The following is an 18,550-nucleotide window of genomic DNA, read 5'->3' on the forward strand; positions in this document are numbered from 1 at the left end:
AAGTGCTTGCAAAAGTACTACTACAACAACCCTCTTGAGATAGGAATTAGTATTGTTCTATGTCACAGATAAGCAAACTGAGGCTCTGGAGGGTAAGACACCTGCCAAGGTCTCTCTCTCAACAACAGGATTTGAACTCCAGTCTGATTTAAAAACCCCTGGTCTTGGGGCATCTGGCTGGCTTAGTCTGTGGAGCATGAGACTCTTGATCTCGGGGTTGTGAGTTCAAGTCCCATGTTGGGTAAAGAGCTTACTTAAGAAACTAAACTAAACTAAACTAATAAAACCCGGTAGGCTTTCCATTATACTACCTTGATTGGGCAGAAAAAAAGCCAGCAGAGATCTAGAAACCAACCCGTCTTTCTCCAATGCCCACAGACGACTAGGAACAGAAGAGGGGCACTTGTGTCCTGGATGGGAGGGAGGTAGGAGAGGGTAACAAAGATGACAAGGCAGGTTTTAAGGCAGAGGAGAGGGGGCACCTACCGAGGTACTCCCACTGGCATTAAGGAGGAAGTTTGCAGTGTGGGCCGCTGTGGGTGGCTGGTTGGGGATGGGCCGGTGGCCTAGGGCCATGCCCACAATGGCTGTCATGTGAGTTTCAGTCCCAAAGACATGGATGGGGATCCCAGTAGTCTTCCCTGTGAGGAAAGAAAAGAATCCACCATTCAAGTCTTCAAATAAGTGTCCACGTCCACACTTCTCTGCAAGGGGCCCTGCCTGGCATCTAGTGCCTTCTGCACAAGGCCAATTATCCAGGATAGACCAACCGTCATATTTTTACCACCAAACAAATCTTCATAAAGACCACCTGCTTTGATAAGAGCAAGACCTGGCTTTACCGACACCCTGAAGTGCAGCCACAAGCACCGTCCTGCTGTGGGCAGCGAGACCCTGGCCCTCCCATCCCTCGACCTCAACTTCCGCCCGGCCTGGCCTCTGTGCCTGAGCCTTGGGCTCATTTCCTCGGGGCTCCAGCCCCCCTCGGTCCTCTGTGTGGAGCTCTCTCGTCACTCGCCACCTCCTCCTCCGTCTCCCCTGCCACTTCACTGTACACATCCCTAACGGAGAGGGATCAACCTCTTAGTAAGTGTTTACTTATTTAATGTTCTGTGAGTTTAATGGCCAGACCATGACTAACATTCACCATGCTGTCCCGAAGGCTGGACCCATGGCAGGAACTCAGCTGTGGGTGAAAACGAGGATCTGGCACCCCTTCAGGTGATTGAGGCAGGTTCCTATTTGCCACGGATACCAGATTTGCAAAAATGGGAAGATGGCAAGATTTTGCCCCTCCAATCAAAGGGTATGGCACGCGTCTGTCACCCCTCCAACGCTTCATGTGAATCCCTGCTCCCCACATAAGTGCTCCTAGCAATGAGGTCTGCACTCTGCTCTCTTGTTCTACCAATTAACCGATCGTCCCCATCTCTCCCCCCACAGCCCAAGTGGTCTCCACCCTCCTGCCCCTGAGCCCGAGCTCCACCCAGCAGCCAAAACAACCCTTCTAACCCAAAATCAAGTTGTGCCACTTCCTCAAAGTCTTCCAGAGGCTGCCAGCCCAGGGTCACGGCCAAGGGCTCCCCCATACCTGTACCAGTCCCACATAGCTCCCACTGCCTCCCACCCTTACCTGCCAACACCCTGCCCTTGCTCCCTCGGCCCTGCCTGCTGGTCCTGCACAGCAGCACACTCCCATTCAGGGCCTTGGAACTTGGCCTTCTCTCTGGAGACACTGCTAACTGCTCTCTCCTCTCCTCCAGGTCACTGCTCAAACGTCACCGTTTTGGTGGGGCTTTCACCGATCACCCCATTAAAACCGGCCCTGTCCCCTCCCACGCAAGCTATCCCTTTACTCAGCTTTGTTTGCCTTCATGTCACCTAGCGCCACCTGACATTACTGTCAATGTTTTTAACAGCACGAGGGATTGCTGTCGGTCAAATGTACAGCTGCAACCCCAGTGCTTGGCACACAGCCCACACAGAGCAGGTGTTCCGCAAATATTTGTTAAATGAACAGCTGAATGGAAATGTTTTCTGAGCGATTGTGAAGTTCAGGTCGAGCTCTGCATCAGAGGAGTGCACACACTGGAAGTAGAAGCCAAGTGTCCGAAGACCCGGCACAGAGCGCTGGGGACAGAAAAGGTCGCCATCTTACCGACTTCTCCCATCACCCGCAAGCCCTCCTGATAGTTGGGGCCGCCTCTTCGGACAAAGATCGTGACCTCGTGCTCCTTCAGGGGACCCTGGTAATCTCGAATTGCTCTCACGATGCCCTGGAAGCAGGAAGGGACGACAGACATGTGCCTAAAAATAAGGCAATTATTTATAATCACGATGAACGAACATCCCAGGTGTACCTAACAAGGACTGCTTCTCACGAAGAAGCATGGCAGGCCCCGGCAGTCAAGAATTTCACATGTGTGGACTGGACTACGCACAAGCAACCGAAAGGCCCAGGATATGCAGTCACTTGTGATGTTGCTGGGGCAGCAGTTTGGAGGCCCTGGGAGTCACACCCCTCAACGCACAGGGTGCCGTCTCCAGTCATTCTTGTTATCTCTTATTGCAGCCGGGGCAGGTGGTGGGGATCTAGACCAGGGTCCTATGCAAGGGTTCTCAGAAGTATCAGGATCTAGTCCACTTAAATATCAAAGCCCTACTAAAGCTTCTTCCAGCGATTTTGGAGAACAGCCCTTGCAATGGGTATCAACTCTGGAAACAATTTGGGAGAATGAACAGGTGTGCACCAATGCGGTCTCTCCTGGGTCAGAAGTCTAATTTCCAGGGGCGCCTGGGTGGCGCAGTCGGTTAAGCGTCCGACTTCAGCCAGGTCACGATCTCGCGGTCCGTGAGTTCGAGCCCCGCGTCGGGCTCTGGGCGATGGCTCAGAGCCTGGAGCCTGTTTCCAATTCTGTGTCTCCCTCTCTCTCTGCCCCTCCCCCGTTCATGCTCTGTCTCTCTCTGTCCCAGAAATAAATAAACGTTGAAAAAAAAAAAAAAAAAAAAGAAGAAGTCTAATTTCTGTCCCCCAAGGCATGCCACCTGGTTGCTGTTCCAGAAGTAACCATCCATATCGACAGGGCTGCCTTTGTTATAGGGCTGCTCAAAAGTTAAAATAAAACTGCCAAGGTTCACCGGTTTCAGATTGGTCTGTTGAATCAGGACCCATTAGAGAGACTCTGTTTTTGGCAAGACTGACAAGGCCTGGTCCCCCACTTCATGAGAGCTCAGACTTTCAAGGTGGACATTTATTTATCCATCATTCTCAAATACGCGCTACCAGAAGGGACATTCCCTGAGCGTCGGACAGTACAGAACAAGAAATGGCCTCCTGAGGACTCTCGAGCCAGGTTAGCTCTGTCACCCTTTCTGACCAGCAGTCACACTCAGAACTGTGTGCCCTCGCCCCTGACCTGTGCACAGGGACCAGGCTGACAGGCCTCAGCTGGATGAGCAAGAGCCTCAGATCATCGATCCATTTTCCTCATTCTGACCTTTTGGAGAAGACCCAAATCTATCCCAGCGTCTTCTGCATCCCCAACAAGGGCCCCTGGGACGAGAGCCTCTACTTAGCTAGGTAAGTCATGGAAACCTGCTTCTGCCTCAAACTTTGCTTGCAGAAACCTCCCTTCCTGGCTTTTCCCAAACCCACATTCCCCAGAGACTACACGGTCCCCGGTGGCTGGTTACCTTGAATGTGGCAGCCACATTGGTGAAGTTTGCAATGCTGCCTCCAATGATGAGGATCTTGCCTGTGTTGGGAGTAAGAGAGGTCAAAAAAGGGTTAGAAAAGTAGAACATCCTACCAGAAATCCAACCGAGGGAGTTCTCTCTTCTCTAAGCACGGATCCCTCAACTGTTAGGAGGTGTCAGTGCAGAGGCTGGGTGGGGTGGGGAGCAGGCTGACCTCCCTTGACATCCGTTCAGTCTTAACCAACTCAGCTCTCCATTACCCATGCCACTGAGCAGGTGGTTAATCCAAACCCACAGAACCTCTACGTCATTCCTGGCTGCCACTGAGAAACCCGGTTTAATTTCTGGATACTCCTGGTAGGAATCTCTATTGGCTCAAAGGAAAGGGAACTGGTATGTGTAGCCCCCAAACACTAGACAGGCGGTAAAGTGAAGCTGGGAATCCCACAGCCCAAACAGTAAGTGTAGAAGTGGGCCGCTAAGAACTGAGTTTCTACAAGTCAGTAAGAGCACATTGCTACCTCCTCCCTTGCACCTGCCTACAGGACTTTATGTACATATCACTTCCTTGCCTCCCCGCAGCCTCCATCTGACAGAGGCCACATTGCCCACTGTACAGTTGGAGAAACAGAGGTCCAGAAGCTAAATAGCCCCAGGCCGCAAAAGGAGCAGGACCACAACCCCAGTGCCTCCTCGCCCAAAGCTATTCCCACTGTGGCACAATGGGCCATCCTGGGGAAGGAGCGTGTGCGTCTCACCATCTGGGTGCTTCTCCCGGGTCATGAGGGAGAGGATCGTCTTGGCATAGTCATAGGTCTGCTGCTCGCTGGGGGCGCCTGAGTATTCCCCGTAGTTTGCCAGCTCATTGACACCCCCTAGGTCGCAGATGGTATCACTGTCAGGGAGACAGGGGAAGTCAGTGCTGATTCTGACTCTAGTGGCTGAGGGTGGCAGCCTGGTGCCGATGAGGACACACAGATGCCCCGAAAGCCCCATAGTCAGCTTATGGAACTGACCTCTCGGGCCTCAGACCCTCAAGGTCCACAGAAGTCACACTTGAAGTCGCATCAGGCTCTCCCAGGCAGCACTCTCTGCCAGCCCCCAGCCACAGTGGGGTCCTGGATTGACAACATTAAGTAAAAGGAACAAGGAGCACCTCCCAACACAAAGAAGAATCACATATTCCAGGAGTCCCTCCTTGGCTGCCCAACGAAGTAAAATGGTTGCAACTAGAGGAGGGCTCAGCCAGGCGTGGAAGGGAACGTGGCAGATTACTGCCTAGAAACGAACAGATGTCTACTGTGCTTTAAGTGAAAAACCAATTACTGCAAAGACTGTGGAATATGATCCCAATATTCTTATAAACTGTTGAAGTATGAATACTTATACAGGCATTAAAACAGCTGGAAGGACACACAGCAACGTGTACACTGTGGTGACCTACTAGCAGGAGAGATGGGGAAACAGCCAAGCGATGCTTACTATTGGGTTCTTTTCTGCATTTATTGTATCTCTGCAGGAAGCCCATAGCACTAACTATAAAGATTTTAAAAAATAAAAATAAACAAGGGGCTTCTGGGTGGCTCAGTCGCTTATATGTCTGACTCTTGACTTCAGCTCAGGTCGGAATATCACAGTTCATGGGATCGTTGGACTCTGCTGACAGCACAGAGCCTGCTTGGGATTCTAGCTCTCCTTCTCTCTCTCTCTGCCCTTCCCCCACTCTCTCCCTCTCTCTCTCAGAACAAATAAATAAACTTAAAAAAAAAAATAAGAGGGGCGCCTGGGTTGTTCAGTCGGTTAAGTGTCCGACTTCGGCTCAGGTCATAATCTCACAGTCCATGAGTTCAAGCCCCACGTCGGGCTCTGTGCTGACAGCTCAGAGCCTGGAGCCTGCTTTGGATTCTATGTCTCCCTCTCTCTGCCCCTCCTCCGCTCGTGCTCTGCCTCTCTCTCTCAAAAATAAACATTAAAGGGCGCCTGGGTGGCGCAGTCGGTTAAGCGTCCGACTTCAGCCAGGTCACGATCTCGCGGTCCGTGAGTTCGAGCCCCGCGTCGGGCTCTGGGCTGATGGCTCAGAGCCTGGAGCCTGTTTCCGATTCTGTGTCTCCCTCTCTCTCTGCCCCTCCCCCGTTCATGCTCTGTCTCTCTCTGTCCCAAAAATAAATAAACGTTGAAAAAAAAATAAATAAATAAATAAATAAACATTAAAAAAAAATTTTTTTTAAGTAAGAAAGTTGCAGGGAACAGTGTACAGGGCAGGCTTTTACCAGAGCCCTGCTTTACACCAAGGGAAGAAGATGAAGACCCCCCCCCCACCATCCCCACTCCAAGGTAAGGCAATCTGATCCAGGCTGTGCACACATGGACTCGGGGTAGGCCCAGCTGCCATCCTTTCAGTAGCCCCTCAGTCACCTGTACACGACAGAGGCACCACCTCCGGCGACCATGGTCCAGATCCTCCCCCTGGGGTTCAGCAAGGTCAGCTTCAGGCTCGCCCCACTTTTGGCATCCAGGTCTGCAATGTAAGCTTCCTAGGGACCAGACAGCAACAGGTGGGTCCTAAGCATACCCCCTTCACCAGGTCCCAGCACCTGGGACCCTGTCCCTTTCCCTGAAGACACATGAAGAGGTCCTCCATTGTCTCAAGAGGGTCAGGGAGAGGGGTTGTGCAGGGTCCTAAGTACCTGGGACAAAACACGATGATGTCCTCAAGGACCAGAACCACCCATAGCCACAGTCGCTGCCTGGGGACAAACTTCCCAACTCCTTTCTCTCTGTCCTCAAGTCTCTGACCCTCTGCCCAAGTCCCAAGTCTCACTAGGTCACCCTGCTTCTAAACAGCCCCCAATCCCAATGTCTGCCTGCCTGGTTCACCACACGCCCCTTCTTCCGGCCCAGCCTCTTGCCCTGGCCTGGGTTATGACTCACAGGCCTAATCCTGCTGTGAAGACCTCTCAGATGATGTGGTGGGAAAGAGCAATTAAAATTCTCAGCAAGTGGCCAAGAGAACTACCTTCCCCTGGCAGGATGAGCAAGATCCACTCAGAATTATCAACAAATCAAGTTAAGAGCCCAGGGAGGTTGATTGAGAGAGAAGTCTAAAAGGATTTCTGGCCGGGATTCAGAGGCTTGGCTGACTCCCACCCCCACCTCCTTTGGGGGTTTTAAGAAAATTAAATGGCTCTTGACCTTCCCTTCCTGCCAAATAAACAGCGCACAAGGGGGGCCCGATGCTCCTCTGAGATTAGTCACCCTCCCCCAGGTCCCCATCACGTTCCATCTCCTCCCCAGAGCAGCCAGCCTTACCTCTGGATAAGCTTCCCGCCCGAAGGGAGGAGGGAACTCTATATCACCCCACTTCACTTTGCAGATGTAGTCGGCTGTGGCATCTACCTTGGCCGCCAGGTCAAGGACATAGACGCCATCTTTGGTCACAACTGTGAGAAAAGCAGAGGTACTCAGATGCCAGCACCCCCCGGCAAAGGCGTCTACCACCAACCTCCAAACCCCTCCACAGGCTTCCCCACCACCACCTCCCGGGGTCCCACCCAGACCTAACAACTGCCCAGCTCTGCAAGAAACCGGACGGCCCTTCCACACAGCTTTTCCCCCGTTAAAAGAGAAATCAATTAATTAAGACCACTCCCCTCCCTCCCTGACTTACAGGTAATGTGACAGGGATGTCGTGTTTAGTTGCCATGGCAATTTTTTAACATTTTTTGAAAAGCTACACTCTATGCCTTAAATATCTAACCATTCACCCATCCACAGCCCTACCACTAAAACATAAAGTGTTAAGGTATGAGCTGCTGTTGGGAGGCCCCCCCCCCCACCCCAACCCTTAGGTGTATATATCTGCGTTTCTCGAGGTTGGCCAGGAGAAGCCTTAGTTGCCTGGGGGAGTGGGAAACCACTGGGTACACTGAGCCCCCAGCCAGCAGGATTCATTTACTGCCCATTAACTGGACATCCATCTTCCCTTTACCCCTGGGTCGTTTAACTAATGAAGTCAGCAAACAGCCATCTGGTCCATTAGAGGGGCTGCATCCCCAGCTGGAATCTGGAATCTGGACTTTGCCCTGAGCAGCCCTGGCCAGAGCCAGCTCACGCCACCTGCCTCCCTCACAGCCTGAGGGGCCTGGACCAAGATCTTCCCAGCTTGGGGATCAATGATCGACCAACTCCTGGGGAGTGCTCCAAGGGCCTGAAGAGGAAAGAAGGGCCTGAACGGTCAGACCAGTGAAGGCGCAGCCCAGGTCCTGGGAGAACAGCCTAACCAGGAATAGCCAGGAATAGCCACTAAGCAGAGTCAGATCAAAATGAGGACTTCCCCATCACAGAACAAAATAAGAGCAAAGAAAGCTGGAGGTGGTTAAACAGGAATTATCGTTGTCTTCTGAGAGCTGGGAAATGAGAGACTGCACTCCACGAGCCCAGACATCCCTCTACACACCGCACACCCGGTAGTGCCCTCTACGAGTTGGGGGGGGTCTGGTGTGTCGAACGTCAAGGCCAGGGTTACCACAGGCACTGAGACCCTGTTATAACTGTCCTTTGCCCAGGCCCACGCCAGCAGAGCCAGTTACCAAGGGGGTTGATCTCGAGGTAGGTGAAGTACAGATCCTCATAGAAATTGAAGAGACCAGAGATAAAGCTGGCCAGAATCCTAGAGCGGGGAGGGAGAGAGGGACGGTCAATCTTCAGGGAGGGGGAACAGGCTCGGCAGCACGTCCCAAACCTCCCTCTCCCCGAGGCCATCTCTTACTGACAGCTCCTCTTCCCAAAGCCTGCCCTGCCAACCTCTCGCTTCCCTCTGTAAGCCCTGCTCCCTGGACATCGCTCTTTAGCCACTGAGGCGGAAAGGAGCTGTCAGGCATGCAGCCGGAGGTGTTGGTACCAGACAGACAGGGCCAGTGGGGTGAGGGATGCTTACGGCATATTTCAGTCTGAGCCAGCCTCCTGTCTGCCCCCTGCTCCCCTCCTTGGGACAGGGAGGCGCTGTGCCTTCCCTCTCACCCAGACGCTGGGGCAGGGCAGCGGATGCCCACACAGGGAAGACCACCTTGCTTTCCCTGCCCTGTGTCCGGAGCTCTCGACCTTCCCCGCTCCCCCGCTGCCACCTGCCTGCCCTCCCTCTCACTCAACTCTTTCTTCTCTTCAGGAGCGTGGACTAACAGGTGTTTCTTGATGTCCTCAGCATTCAGTTTCTTGTCCACGCCAACGAGCAGTTTCTGGGCTTTGGTGTCCACGTCGCCCACGTCCACCCCACCTTCATGGTGGAACAGGACATAGTCCCCTTCTCGGGTAGCATAGATGCAGACGTAGAACTCCTCCGCCTTGCAGGGGAAGACAGTACCACGTGGGGGAGGGGCACTGAACTGGCGAGCCCAACCCCTTTGGGTGCGTTTCTAAAACCCTAGTAAAGGGGCACCTGGGTGGCTCAGTCAGTGAAGCATCTGACTCTTGGTTTCGGATCAGGTCATGAGCCGGTTCGTGAGTTTGAGCCCTGAGGCAGGCTCTGCGTTGACGGTGGGAAGCCTGCTTGAGATTCTGTCTCCCTTCCTCTCTCAAAATAAATAAATGTAAAAAGTTACTGTCTTCCCCTCGGGGACAAGAGGAGAGCAGAGGCCATTGCCTAGCTGACAGTCCAGACTCAGCCACTGTGACCCGGTCTGGGGGAGGGTGCCTGCCTTCAAGTCTTTCTCATCCCAGCACCGAGAAGTCCCCTGTTACCAGCCCTGACTCCTCCCTGCTACAAACTAAGCCTTTCCCTTCATCTCTGGACTCCCTGCTCCATGGCACCCTCAGACCCTCAGAGAGTCTGGTCCTTTTCACTTTTCTCCAACAGCTTGATTTCTCCTTTCATCATTTTAGAGTCGACAAACACAAAGTGGGGGAGAAGACCCGGCTTGGAGTCACGTCACACATACCTGACTGTGGGGAACAAAGGGTTCGATCAGAAAGTTCTTGAGGAAGCCTTTGGCCTTGCCAACCTATGGAGATTGAGAAAAATAAAGCTTAGATGGACCAGCGGGTCTTGTCCCCCAGGGCAGGAGGACTGCCCTCTGCTCCCTCTACTTGGCTGTCCCACCGGAGCCGGGGCTCAGGTACTACTGCCACGACATCTGGCAGAGAGAGATTTTCCAGAAACCAGGGCAATGGGGTCACAGACCCTAAGCTGAAGAAGTCTTCACGAGATACTCTTTCACCCACTGCCAGCCACACTGCAGTGTACTGACCTCACACGTTCTTTCTCTGCCTCCTCTGGAGGGTGACAAATGAGCTAGGCTAACAAATGTTGCCCCCACCCCCACAGCACAGACATCAGGACTCCTCTCCCTCCTGCCATCAGTAGCACAAGTTAAAGAGCACAGACAAATCAAGGCTCTCCATCCCCGAGCTCAAGCAGAGAGACCCAGCCCAAGGACAGAAGTCTGGGCCTGGGAACAGCAGGGATGGGGGGAGCGGGGGGCAGGGAGAGCTTGACGGGGAAAACTTCACGCACACTTTCCTGGCTGAGGACAACAGGCCTGCAGAGCTAATCAGTTTGAGTGGGTCCCTGGCGGCTGCCGAGGCGAGACAGCCTTCATCCCAGAGTGTCTCAAAGCCCCCCCCCCCCCGCCGCCCGTGTGCGTCACTGCTGAGTCAGGGACCAGACAGTGATCCCTCAGAGGTAATGAGCCGCTCCTGCTGAGGCGGACACTGTTGCCGGCCCCGACACGGCTGACAGCCCCCTCCCAACAGCAGCTGAGGAGAAAGAACACAAGGACCTCTCTGGGGACACCACTCAGCCCCCAGTCCTGCCGTCCTCTCGCCAAAGGCCTGCAAGCAAAAAGGCCAGTAGGGATCCCTCCGGCCCCAGGTCCACATACAAGTTTAAGAGGCCCTCTTTAGTTCAAGAGCCAAAAACTGGGAAATTACCACAAAGAGCTGATTGGAGACAGCCAGGAAGAGAGGAAGACAGCTTCGTTGTCATCCTCACCCTGCTTCCAGGACGGCCAAAGAAGAGAACAGCTCAGCCCTGGTGACAGTCACCCAAGATGGGGCAAAGCTGTGCATGGACAGCACACCCTTCCCGGCCTCAGGCCCGCCTCAGCCCGCTCCCCCTCGCCTGTTCTCCAGTCCCGTCCAGGAGTAAAAAGGAAAAGAAGTGCAATTTTATTTCTGAGCCTCTCCTAGCCTCCCTAAACCACATTTCACTTCAGCTCTCTCATCTACAGAGTTGACATTAATCACCAAGCTGGGGGAAGCCAAGAACTGAATTTCCTCTTCAGTGTTACCAGTCTCATCCTCGGCTCTTGGTCTAATAACGTCTCTGCCTAAAAGATTCTGCACCTGCCTTCTGCAACTTTTTCTTGCTGGCCCTCTTAGGCATACATGTCACGACAAGCTGCTGTGCCCTTTCTGGAAACGGAAAAGAAAGGACTTCCCAGAATGAGCCTCAGAGTCTCATCTCCGTGATGGGTCTGTTAAAGAAACAAACCATTTCATGGGGCGCCTGGGTGGCGCAGTCGGTTAGGCGTCCGACTTCAGCCAGGTCACGATCTCGCGGTCCGTGAGTTCGAGCCCCGCGTCAGGCTCTGGGCTGATGGCTCAGAGCCTGGAGCCTGTTTCCGATTCTGTGTCTCCCTCTCTCTCTGCCCCTCCCCCGTTCATGCTCTGTCTCTCTCTGTCCCAAAAATAAATAAACGTTGGAAAAAAAAAAAAAAAAAGAAAGAAACAAACCATTTCCGGGGCGCCTGGGTGGCTCAGTCAGTTAAGTGTCCGACCTCAGCTCAGGTTGGAGCCCCACGTCGGGCTCCACACCAACAGCGTTGACCCTGCTTGGGATTCTCCTCTGCCCCTCCCCCACCTGCGCGCCTGCTCTCCCTCTCTAAATAAACAAACAAACAAACAAACCAATAACAGACCATTTCTACCTGGCCATGAACTGGACTGGGGTTACTTTTGTAGCCCATCTTGCCATTCGCTGATGGCAGAGCTGGGAGCGAGCACCAAGACTCGCCCTGCTACCAGGCAGCTCTGCGGGACCCAAGGCTGCAGTGTGGCCTTCCCCAGGCCACAGTGTGGCCGAGTAGGCAGTGAGCCTACAGGGCTGCTCATCTGGAGATGACCACATCCACTTCTGTTCCCACAGCACCTCCACCCCAACCTATAGCCGTACTCACGGTGGCCTCCTGTCCCAGCCGTGGTTTCAGCCAGGACTTAATGCCTTCCAGAGTGAGGTTGACCCCAACGAGGCCCAGCTTTCCACGCCGTTTGATCAGCTGGTCTGGCTTGACCACCAAGTTCTGGAACAAGAGGAAAAGCAAAGAAACGGGAGAGTAAGAGATTACAGTCTGGGGACCCGAAGCACAGGACAGTCTGCATGGCTTCCTATCCACCCATCCATTCTTCAGTGTCAACTCCTGGAAGCTTTTCTCACCTATCCAAGCCTATACCTTTCTTTTGACAACCAGGAATCTGGAGCCATCCGTGCCCCGAATGGGGCCTGGCACAGTGTAGATACTTACCACATACCTGCCGCATGAGTGATTCCCTACCCTCCCTATGCGACATCTTAACTCCACTAAACCATGAAGCCCTCAGAATATGGACCAGCACCTGTGTTCCAAAAGGAAGAACAGGGGGACAGAGCCTTGTGGTGACCAAGGACCTTAGAGGTCTGGTCAATCCCATCCGTGGGCCTGACCCCGTCTACAGGCCCAGCAAGCAGCCCCTAAGCACTGCTCACACGCTGCCAGCCAGGAAATGCGCCACCTCCCGCGGCAGCTCCTTTCATGGGTGGGCTACCTTGCGCTGGGAGGGAATGTGCACCCCCAGAACCCGCTCTCCTGGCCCTGCCCAAGAAGTCTATGCCTCCCAACAATGGTCCCACAGGGACCAGGACAGAGGAGCCTCTACTCTGGGCTGGCTGCCACACAAAGTCCGCAGCACGCTTCCTCACGGCCCGAACACATTCCTAACATGCTGCACTTGGGGCGAGTGGAGCCCACACCCACTTTTACTGAGTACCTACCAAGTGCCAGGTGGCACACCAAATGCTTTCCAGACATTACTGCTAATCTTTATAGCTCACAGGGTGAGTGTTCCGCCCATCTGACAGATGGGGAATCTGCCACTCAAGAGAGGTAAAACAGCTTGCTCCAGGCCACACGGTTAATAGACAAAGAGCTTTGGTCTGGACTCCAGTCAGTCAAGCTCCAAGCCCTTGCACTGTGTTCCCTGCTGGGGCGCCTCAACACGTGGGGCCCGGAGCCAAACACAAAATCCCGCTCAGCCCACTGCATGCTGCCCACTGATGTGGGCAGTCTGCCATCGTGTGACCCGGTGGGACATCTCCACCAAACCGACCATCGCTATTCCTCTGACCCTGGGCCCGGAAGAAGGGCCTGGGGAGGGTGGGCTCACCTGGCTGAGCAGCCAAGGGTGGTCCTGCAGCAGGCGGGCCCAGTCTGTGTCAGGGGTGACCCGGGCATACTTGAACCGGTTCTGGATGGCTGAGGTGGTGCAGATGAACTTGTAAAGGAGTTCTTTGCCCGTCTGCTCCGAAATCGCCTTGGCCGACATGGCCGCAGAGGGACCTGCTCTACCTGTTGGGAGGAACAGGAGCTGGTGGGCAGGGGAAGAGACCCGTGTCCAGCTGCCCCCAGACGGTAGGACCAGATCTCAGCACTTCTCAGGAGGCGGAAGGAGGACTGGCCCAGCAGGAGGGAAGAAAGCGAGATCTCAATGAACACTTCTTCTTTTTTTTTTTAATATGAAATTTATTGTCAAACTGGTTTCCAAACAATATCCAGTGCTCATCCCAACAGGTGCCCTCCTCAATGCCCATCACCCACTTTCCCCTCCCCGCCACCCCCCATCAACCTTCGGTTTGTTCTCAGTATTTAAGAGTCGCTTATGGCTTGCCTCCTTCCCTCTCTGTAACTTTTCCCTCTTCCCCTCCCCCCGGTAAAATTTTGTTGAGTTTCTCAGGATCCACATATGAGTGAAAGCATATGGTATCTGTCTTTCTCTGCCTGACTTATTTCACTTAGCATAACACTCTCCAGTTCCATCCACGTTGCTACAAAAGGCCAGATTTCATTCTTTCTCATTACCAAGTAGTATTCCATTGTGTATATAAACCGCATCTTCTTTATCCACTCATCAGTTGATGGACATTTAGGCTCTTTTCTTAATTTGGCTATTGTTGAAAGTGCTGCTATAAACATTGGGGTACAAATGCCCCTGTGCATCAGCACTCCTGTATCCCTTGGGTACATTCCTAGCAGTGCTATTGCTGGGTCATAGGGTAGATCTATTTTTAATTTTTTGAGGAACCTCCACACTGTTTTCCAGAGTGGCTGCACCAGTTTGCATTCCCACTCAATGAGCACTTTTGACATCAGGGAAGGAGGATCAGGAAGTGAAGGGAGAGAGAAGGTGGAGATAAACAAAGGTGGCATGTTCCCCAGGTCTCTTGGCCTCAACCTTGTCTCTACTTCCTCTCGACAAACCAGCTCACATTCATCTTGGAGCAAAAGGCAGCTGGCTGGGGAGACAGGAATACCAGTGGTATGACCCAAACCCATGTGCTGGTCCCACCCGAGGTCCCACACAGACACTGAAACACACCCTTTGGTTCTGTGACCTACGGGGCGCACAGCCAGAATTGTGCAATCCTGCCCTTACTCCCCTCCCCCTACAGGTTTCGTCTCCCCCACATCCAGACTCACCCATTTCACGCACTTACACTCACCATCAGGCTGTAGGCCAGGCAGGTGAGTTTACTTAACCCCAGGCAGGATCAAACCCTCGAGGAGCAGAGAGTCACCTCAGAGTCCATTTCTCCCAGGACACTAGACTCCCACCCCCGAGTTCAGAGCAGGCACTGGGCAGGGAAACTGTGACCTTCAGTACATCCCACCCGGCCCACTGAGTCACTCAGCTTGCTAATTTAGAGCAAAACAGAGGCCTCTCTGGGGACTACCCTGTACTGGTCACTTCTAGCAGAGCCGAAGCTGGGGGAGGAGGCAGCAGTCATCCCAGGTCACATGGATATAGAAGTCATCTCATACAAACCCTGTGAGGTACATAGAGATTCATAATCCTATTTCTTAGATGAGGAATAGCAGCTCAGAGGAGCTACCATACCTTGCCCAAAAAGCCAAACAAACAAGCAGGGGACCCAGGACTTGAACCCAAATACTCTTATTCCTGCTCCCCAGAAAACCCCACACTCGTCAGCCCGAGAGAAAAGACCATTTCTCCCAGGACCAGGCCATGTCCCCCCCTTCACCTCACAGAAGGGTCTGTGATGACAATTTCTTCATTTTCCGTCCCCACCGCGTTGTCCTGACACACCCATTCTCCCATGGTAGCAAGTTGGGGAGAGGATCAGGGGAAGGGGGAGGGAAAGGAAACCAAGTCATTCAGACTAAGAACTTGGCCTCATCAGGAAAAGTCACTCCAATCTCTTCCACAGAGATCCAGAACTCAAGTTGCTGAATTTGCTGAGAAGAAAAGTCAAGTTCAAATAAAAGAAGGCGGACCCGGGGGACTAGCTGGTTTATACACACAGGAAGGTGGGTCTCCATCCCCAGCTCAGGGAAGGCCAAAGTTTCAGAGGCTACTCTCCACCTCCCTCCCAACCGGCTTGGCTGGCCCCCTCGGCCTCCCAGCTAGTCTCCAACTCAGCACAATGGGTGCTTTCAGTCTGGTGTCTGGCCCAAAGTGGGGTAGCTGGGAAGGGGCTCAAAAGAGATGGTCCCTTTTCTGGCCTTCCCCTGGGATGACTTCCGGCTCCTCCTCAGCAAGAGTTTCCAAAGGTGATGCTTCAACCAGCCCCTGGGTCCTGCAGCCCTCCACCCACCCCCCCCCACCCACTCCAGCTCCATTTCCCAACCTTCTTGACTTCAGACCAGAAAAACTGGTCCTGAAATCAGATGGGTACACCTGCCCCCACCCCCTTCCCAAACAGAGCGCAACCTAGGGCAGATGAAGCAGGGAAAGGAGGCGGCAGCTGCTGGTCGCACTCCATGGTTCAGAAACATCAAGCACCTGTGATCACAAACTCCAGGAGTTTGCTAAGCCTCCCCAAGCAGAGAACAGTCTGACACTACCAGAACAACAACCCCCTCAAAGCTGGCACCTCCCAAAGCAGACAAAGAAAGGGGTAAGAAAAGGGCTGTTCTGCAGCTGAAAAATCACAACTTTCTTGAGTCCCAGGCAAGACAAGAGTTCACTTCCACAGGATGGTTGGAGGGGGGCAGGGGGTGGACACAACGAGGGGATGATACAGGATAGAACAGATTCACCAGCTTACCAAAATAAGATATGCCACCAGAGCACGTTGGCGTAGATGGCTGGGCAGGCCCTTTCAAGGCCAAGACAGGATTTATATGATGGAATAAAAGTGGGGAAAGAATCTGGCCTCTGCATGTTCACCAAACGCAGGAAAGAAGGCTCACAAACCCAGGGAGGGGTCTCGGTGGAGAAAATTCGCAAAATTAATCATTCAGAAGGGTCTTGGAAGTCTCTCTAGGGCAGTGGCTCTTAACCTACTTGAGGCCTCAGATTCCTGAGCGCATGATGAAAAGCCCCGAAAAATGTGCGCCTCATTTCAAGATGCTTATGATTATGACCACAGACCACCAGTTAAGAGCATCTACTGTAGTGACGGTGCGGCTGAAAGTGTATACTAATCTGGATCTGGGGATCCACTCCCCCAGAGTCCTAGGCTGCCTCCTCAGGAACTGAATATGCTCTCGAACTGGTGATAGGTGATTTTAGGACAAAGCTAAGACCCCAGGGGTCCGCTCTGGGGCCCTAGGAACTGTCACCTAATAACAAGTAAAGTGTAAACCATGTGGGGAATATCATGCCAAGGAACCTGAACACACACACAGACACACACACACATCACACATATCCTCTCTCTCCCCTCAAGGGAAGGACTTTATGAGCTGAATGGGGTCTTTTCTGCAGACAGGGTGAGTGACCCAGGATTGAGTTCATCCACAGCAGCCACTGAGAACTGAAGCAGCCCACAGGGAAGGCTGAATGAAAGCAGACTGTTTCCCAGGAATGTATCCCTGGGACATAGCCAGTGCAGAGGAACCACTGGAGATGCTACTTAGGGTCTCCCCCGGGGAAAGACAAAGAGCACTCCTTTATAGGTCAGTATCCATAGGACTGGTTTTTGTGTTTTGTTTTTTCTTTTTTTTTTTTTTTTTTTTGGAGGGGGGGTTGTTTTTAAGAGGACAAGCAATTCCTGGAATAAAGGGAAGAGGCAGAATTCTGTGAGGGTCCCCCTAGTGCAGCAAGCATGTCAGAATGGGATGGAGACACCAGCTGCCTGGTTTCCAAGGGCTCTTCCTGTCATCTGGCCCAAGCTTCTGAAGTTCTCTAAGAGATAAAAATTACCACCCCCCCCCCCCCACCCCCCCCCGGGTAGCTGGGGTCTACCAGCTTTTCCTCAAGCAGTATTTCAGAAATCCAAGATCTGAGCTGGCTGAAAGACCTCAGAGCAAAGTTAGTGAGTGGAAGGCGTGGGCTGGTTGGCCAAACTGGTGCCATGCACTGCTCCTCCCCTCTCCAAAATCCTCCTGCCAGGCCGACCCTGGGGACCACCCAATGGCAGAACTCCTCGCTACTGCACAGTATCTGCCAAGGTTGGAGAGGGCAGCAGGCGCTGGGTCTGGCCCTCTGCCAGGCCCTACAGGAGGGCGGCGGCAGCATCCTCAGCCCTCTCCGGGACCTTGCCTTGGCCAGGCTCGGCACAGGCGTCAGCGCCAGGGGTGGGAGGGAGACGGGCACCCCGGCCATCTGTCGCTTAGAGGCTGGGCCCGACGGCACCTCCTGAGCGAGGAGGGTCCTTCCCGCGCCGGTGCTCCACGGCCCGGTCCTTGCGGGCGAGGCCAGGCCTCGGGCACCCTGGGACAGCCCGGCGCCGCGTGGCCCGCCAAGGCTACGCGCCGGGCTCGCTCCCTCCACTTTCGGCGCGGGACTCAGTCGCTTCTTCACAAAAAAAAAGAGAGGAAGCGCCCGGGCCCGGATAGGAGTGGGGCGAGTGGCCACCGGTGACCCCGATGGGGACAAGAGGGAGGCCCGCTAAAGCCCGAAGAGGCTCGAGGACTGGCCCCGGTCGGGGTGAGAGGGGCCTGGTTGGTGCAAATGCAATTTAGCGGAGGGAAAAGAAGCCAGGGCGGCGGCACACCCTATGCAAACTCCCTGAAACTGGAATGTGGGAGAGTGGGGGTGGGGTGGTCGACACGCTGCCACCAGTCGGGGTTCCGAGCGAAGGCTAACCTAAAGCGAAGTCCCCCCCCCCAAAAAAAAAAAACTTCCAAGCAGAAGCAGGGAGGACGCGTGAGCACTAAGACGGCGCCGGGGAAAGCGGTTCCGGGTTGGGGGAGGGAGGCGGGAAGCTCCTCGGGCAGGTGGAGTACCCCGCGCGAAAGCAGCCGCCCGCCACTCACCTTTCTGCGAAAACCCGTGCGCAGCGCTCCCTCCGCAGGCCCCGCCTCGCCGCCCAGTGCCCGGAGCGCTCCAGCCTCCAGCAGTCGCCCGGGAGCCGGCTTTTGTCCGGGCCCCTGCGGGCTTCTCCCCGCCCCCATCGGCACACGCGCGAGCGGCCCCGCGATTGGTCACACGCGTTCCCTAGCCTGAGCGCCAAGGCTCCTCCGAATTTGCTGCACGGGATAGCTCTGCCCCCGGAGGCGGGACTCAGGGGCTGCTGGGACTTGAAGTCCAGCTGGCGTGTCCGTCCGGAGGGCTGGTGGGCACCGCCTCTCCGGATCCGGTAGGGCCGGGGGGGGGGGGGGGGTGCGGGGGCGGGGCCGGAGGCGGGGCCTCGGGTGGGGAG

The 18,550-nt window shown here is 54.3% G+C and overlaps 1 protein-coding gene across 2 annotated transcripts in view; it reads right to left on the reverse strand.

Moving 5' to 3' along the window:
• The window catches only part of ACLY (ATP citrate lyase), a 45,538-nt gene extending 27,196 nt beyond the window's left edge, over nucleotides 1-18,342 (reverse strand). The window contains exons 1-12 of one of the 2 annotated variants that reach the window (XM_045488863.1): nucleotides 18,165-18,342; nucleotides 13,111-13,292; nucleotides 11,868-11,990; nucleotides 9,630-9,692; nucleotides 8,845-9,035; nucleotides 8,286-8,365; nucleotides 7,006-7,136; nucleotides 6,112-6,230; nucleotides 4,455-4,591; nucleotides 3,694-3,755; nucleotides 2,159-2,276; nucleotides 487-641 (exon numbers count right to left, since the gene is read on the reverse strand). In XM_045488863.1, coding sequence (XP_045344819.1) covers nucleotides 487-641; nucleotides 2,159-2,276; nucleotides 3,694-3,755; nucleotides 4,455-4,591; nucleotides 6,112-6,230; nucleotides 7,006-7,136; nucleotides 8,286-8,365; nucleotides 8,845-9,035; nucleotides 9,630-9,692; nucleotides 11,868-11,990; nucleotides 13,111-13,269 — 1,338 coding nt within the window. In that variant the 5' untranslated portion in view covers nucleotides 13,270-13,292; nucleotides 18,165-18,342. The remainder of the gene's footprint in view (nucleotides 1-486; nucleotides 642-2,158; nucleotides 2,277-3,693; nucleotides 3,756-4,454; nucleotides 4,592-6,111; nucleotides 6,231-7,005; nucleotides 7,137-8,285; nucleotides 8,366-8,844; nucleotides 9,036-9,629; nucleotides 9,693-11,867; nucleotides 11,991-13,110; nucleotides 13,293-18,164) is intronic. The other variant, XM_045488864.1, reaches the window with a different exon arrangement.
• Nucleotides 18,343-18,550: the final 208 nt, after the last annotated feature.

This window comes from Leopardus geoffroyi, chromosome E1, assembly GCF_018350155.1.
Source record: "Leopardus geoffroyi isolate Oge1 chromosome E1, O.geoffroyi_Oge1_pat1.0, whole genome shotgun sequence".
Taxonomy (NCBI): Eukaryota; Metazoa; Chordata; class Mammalia; order Carnivora; family Felidae; genus Leopardus; species Leopardus geoffroyi.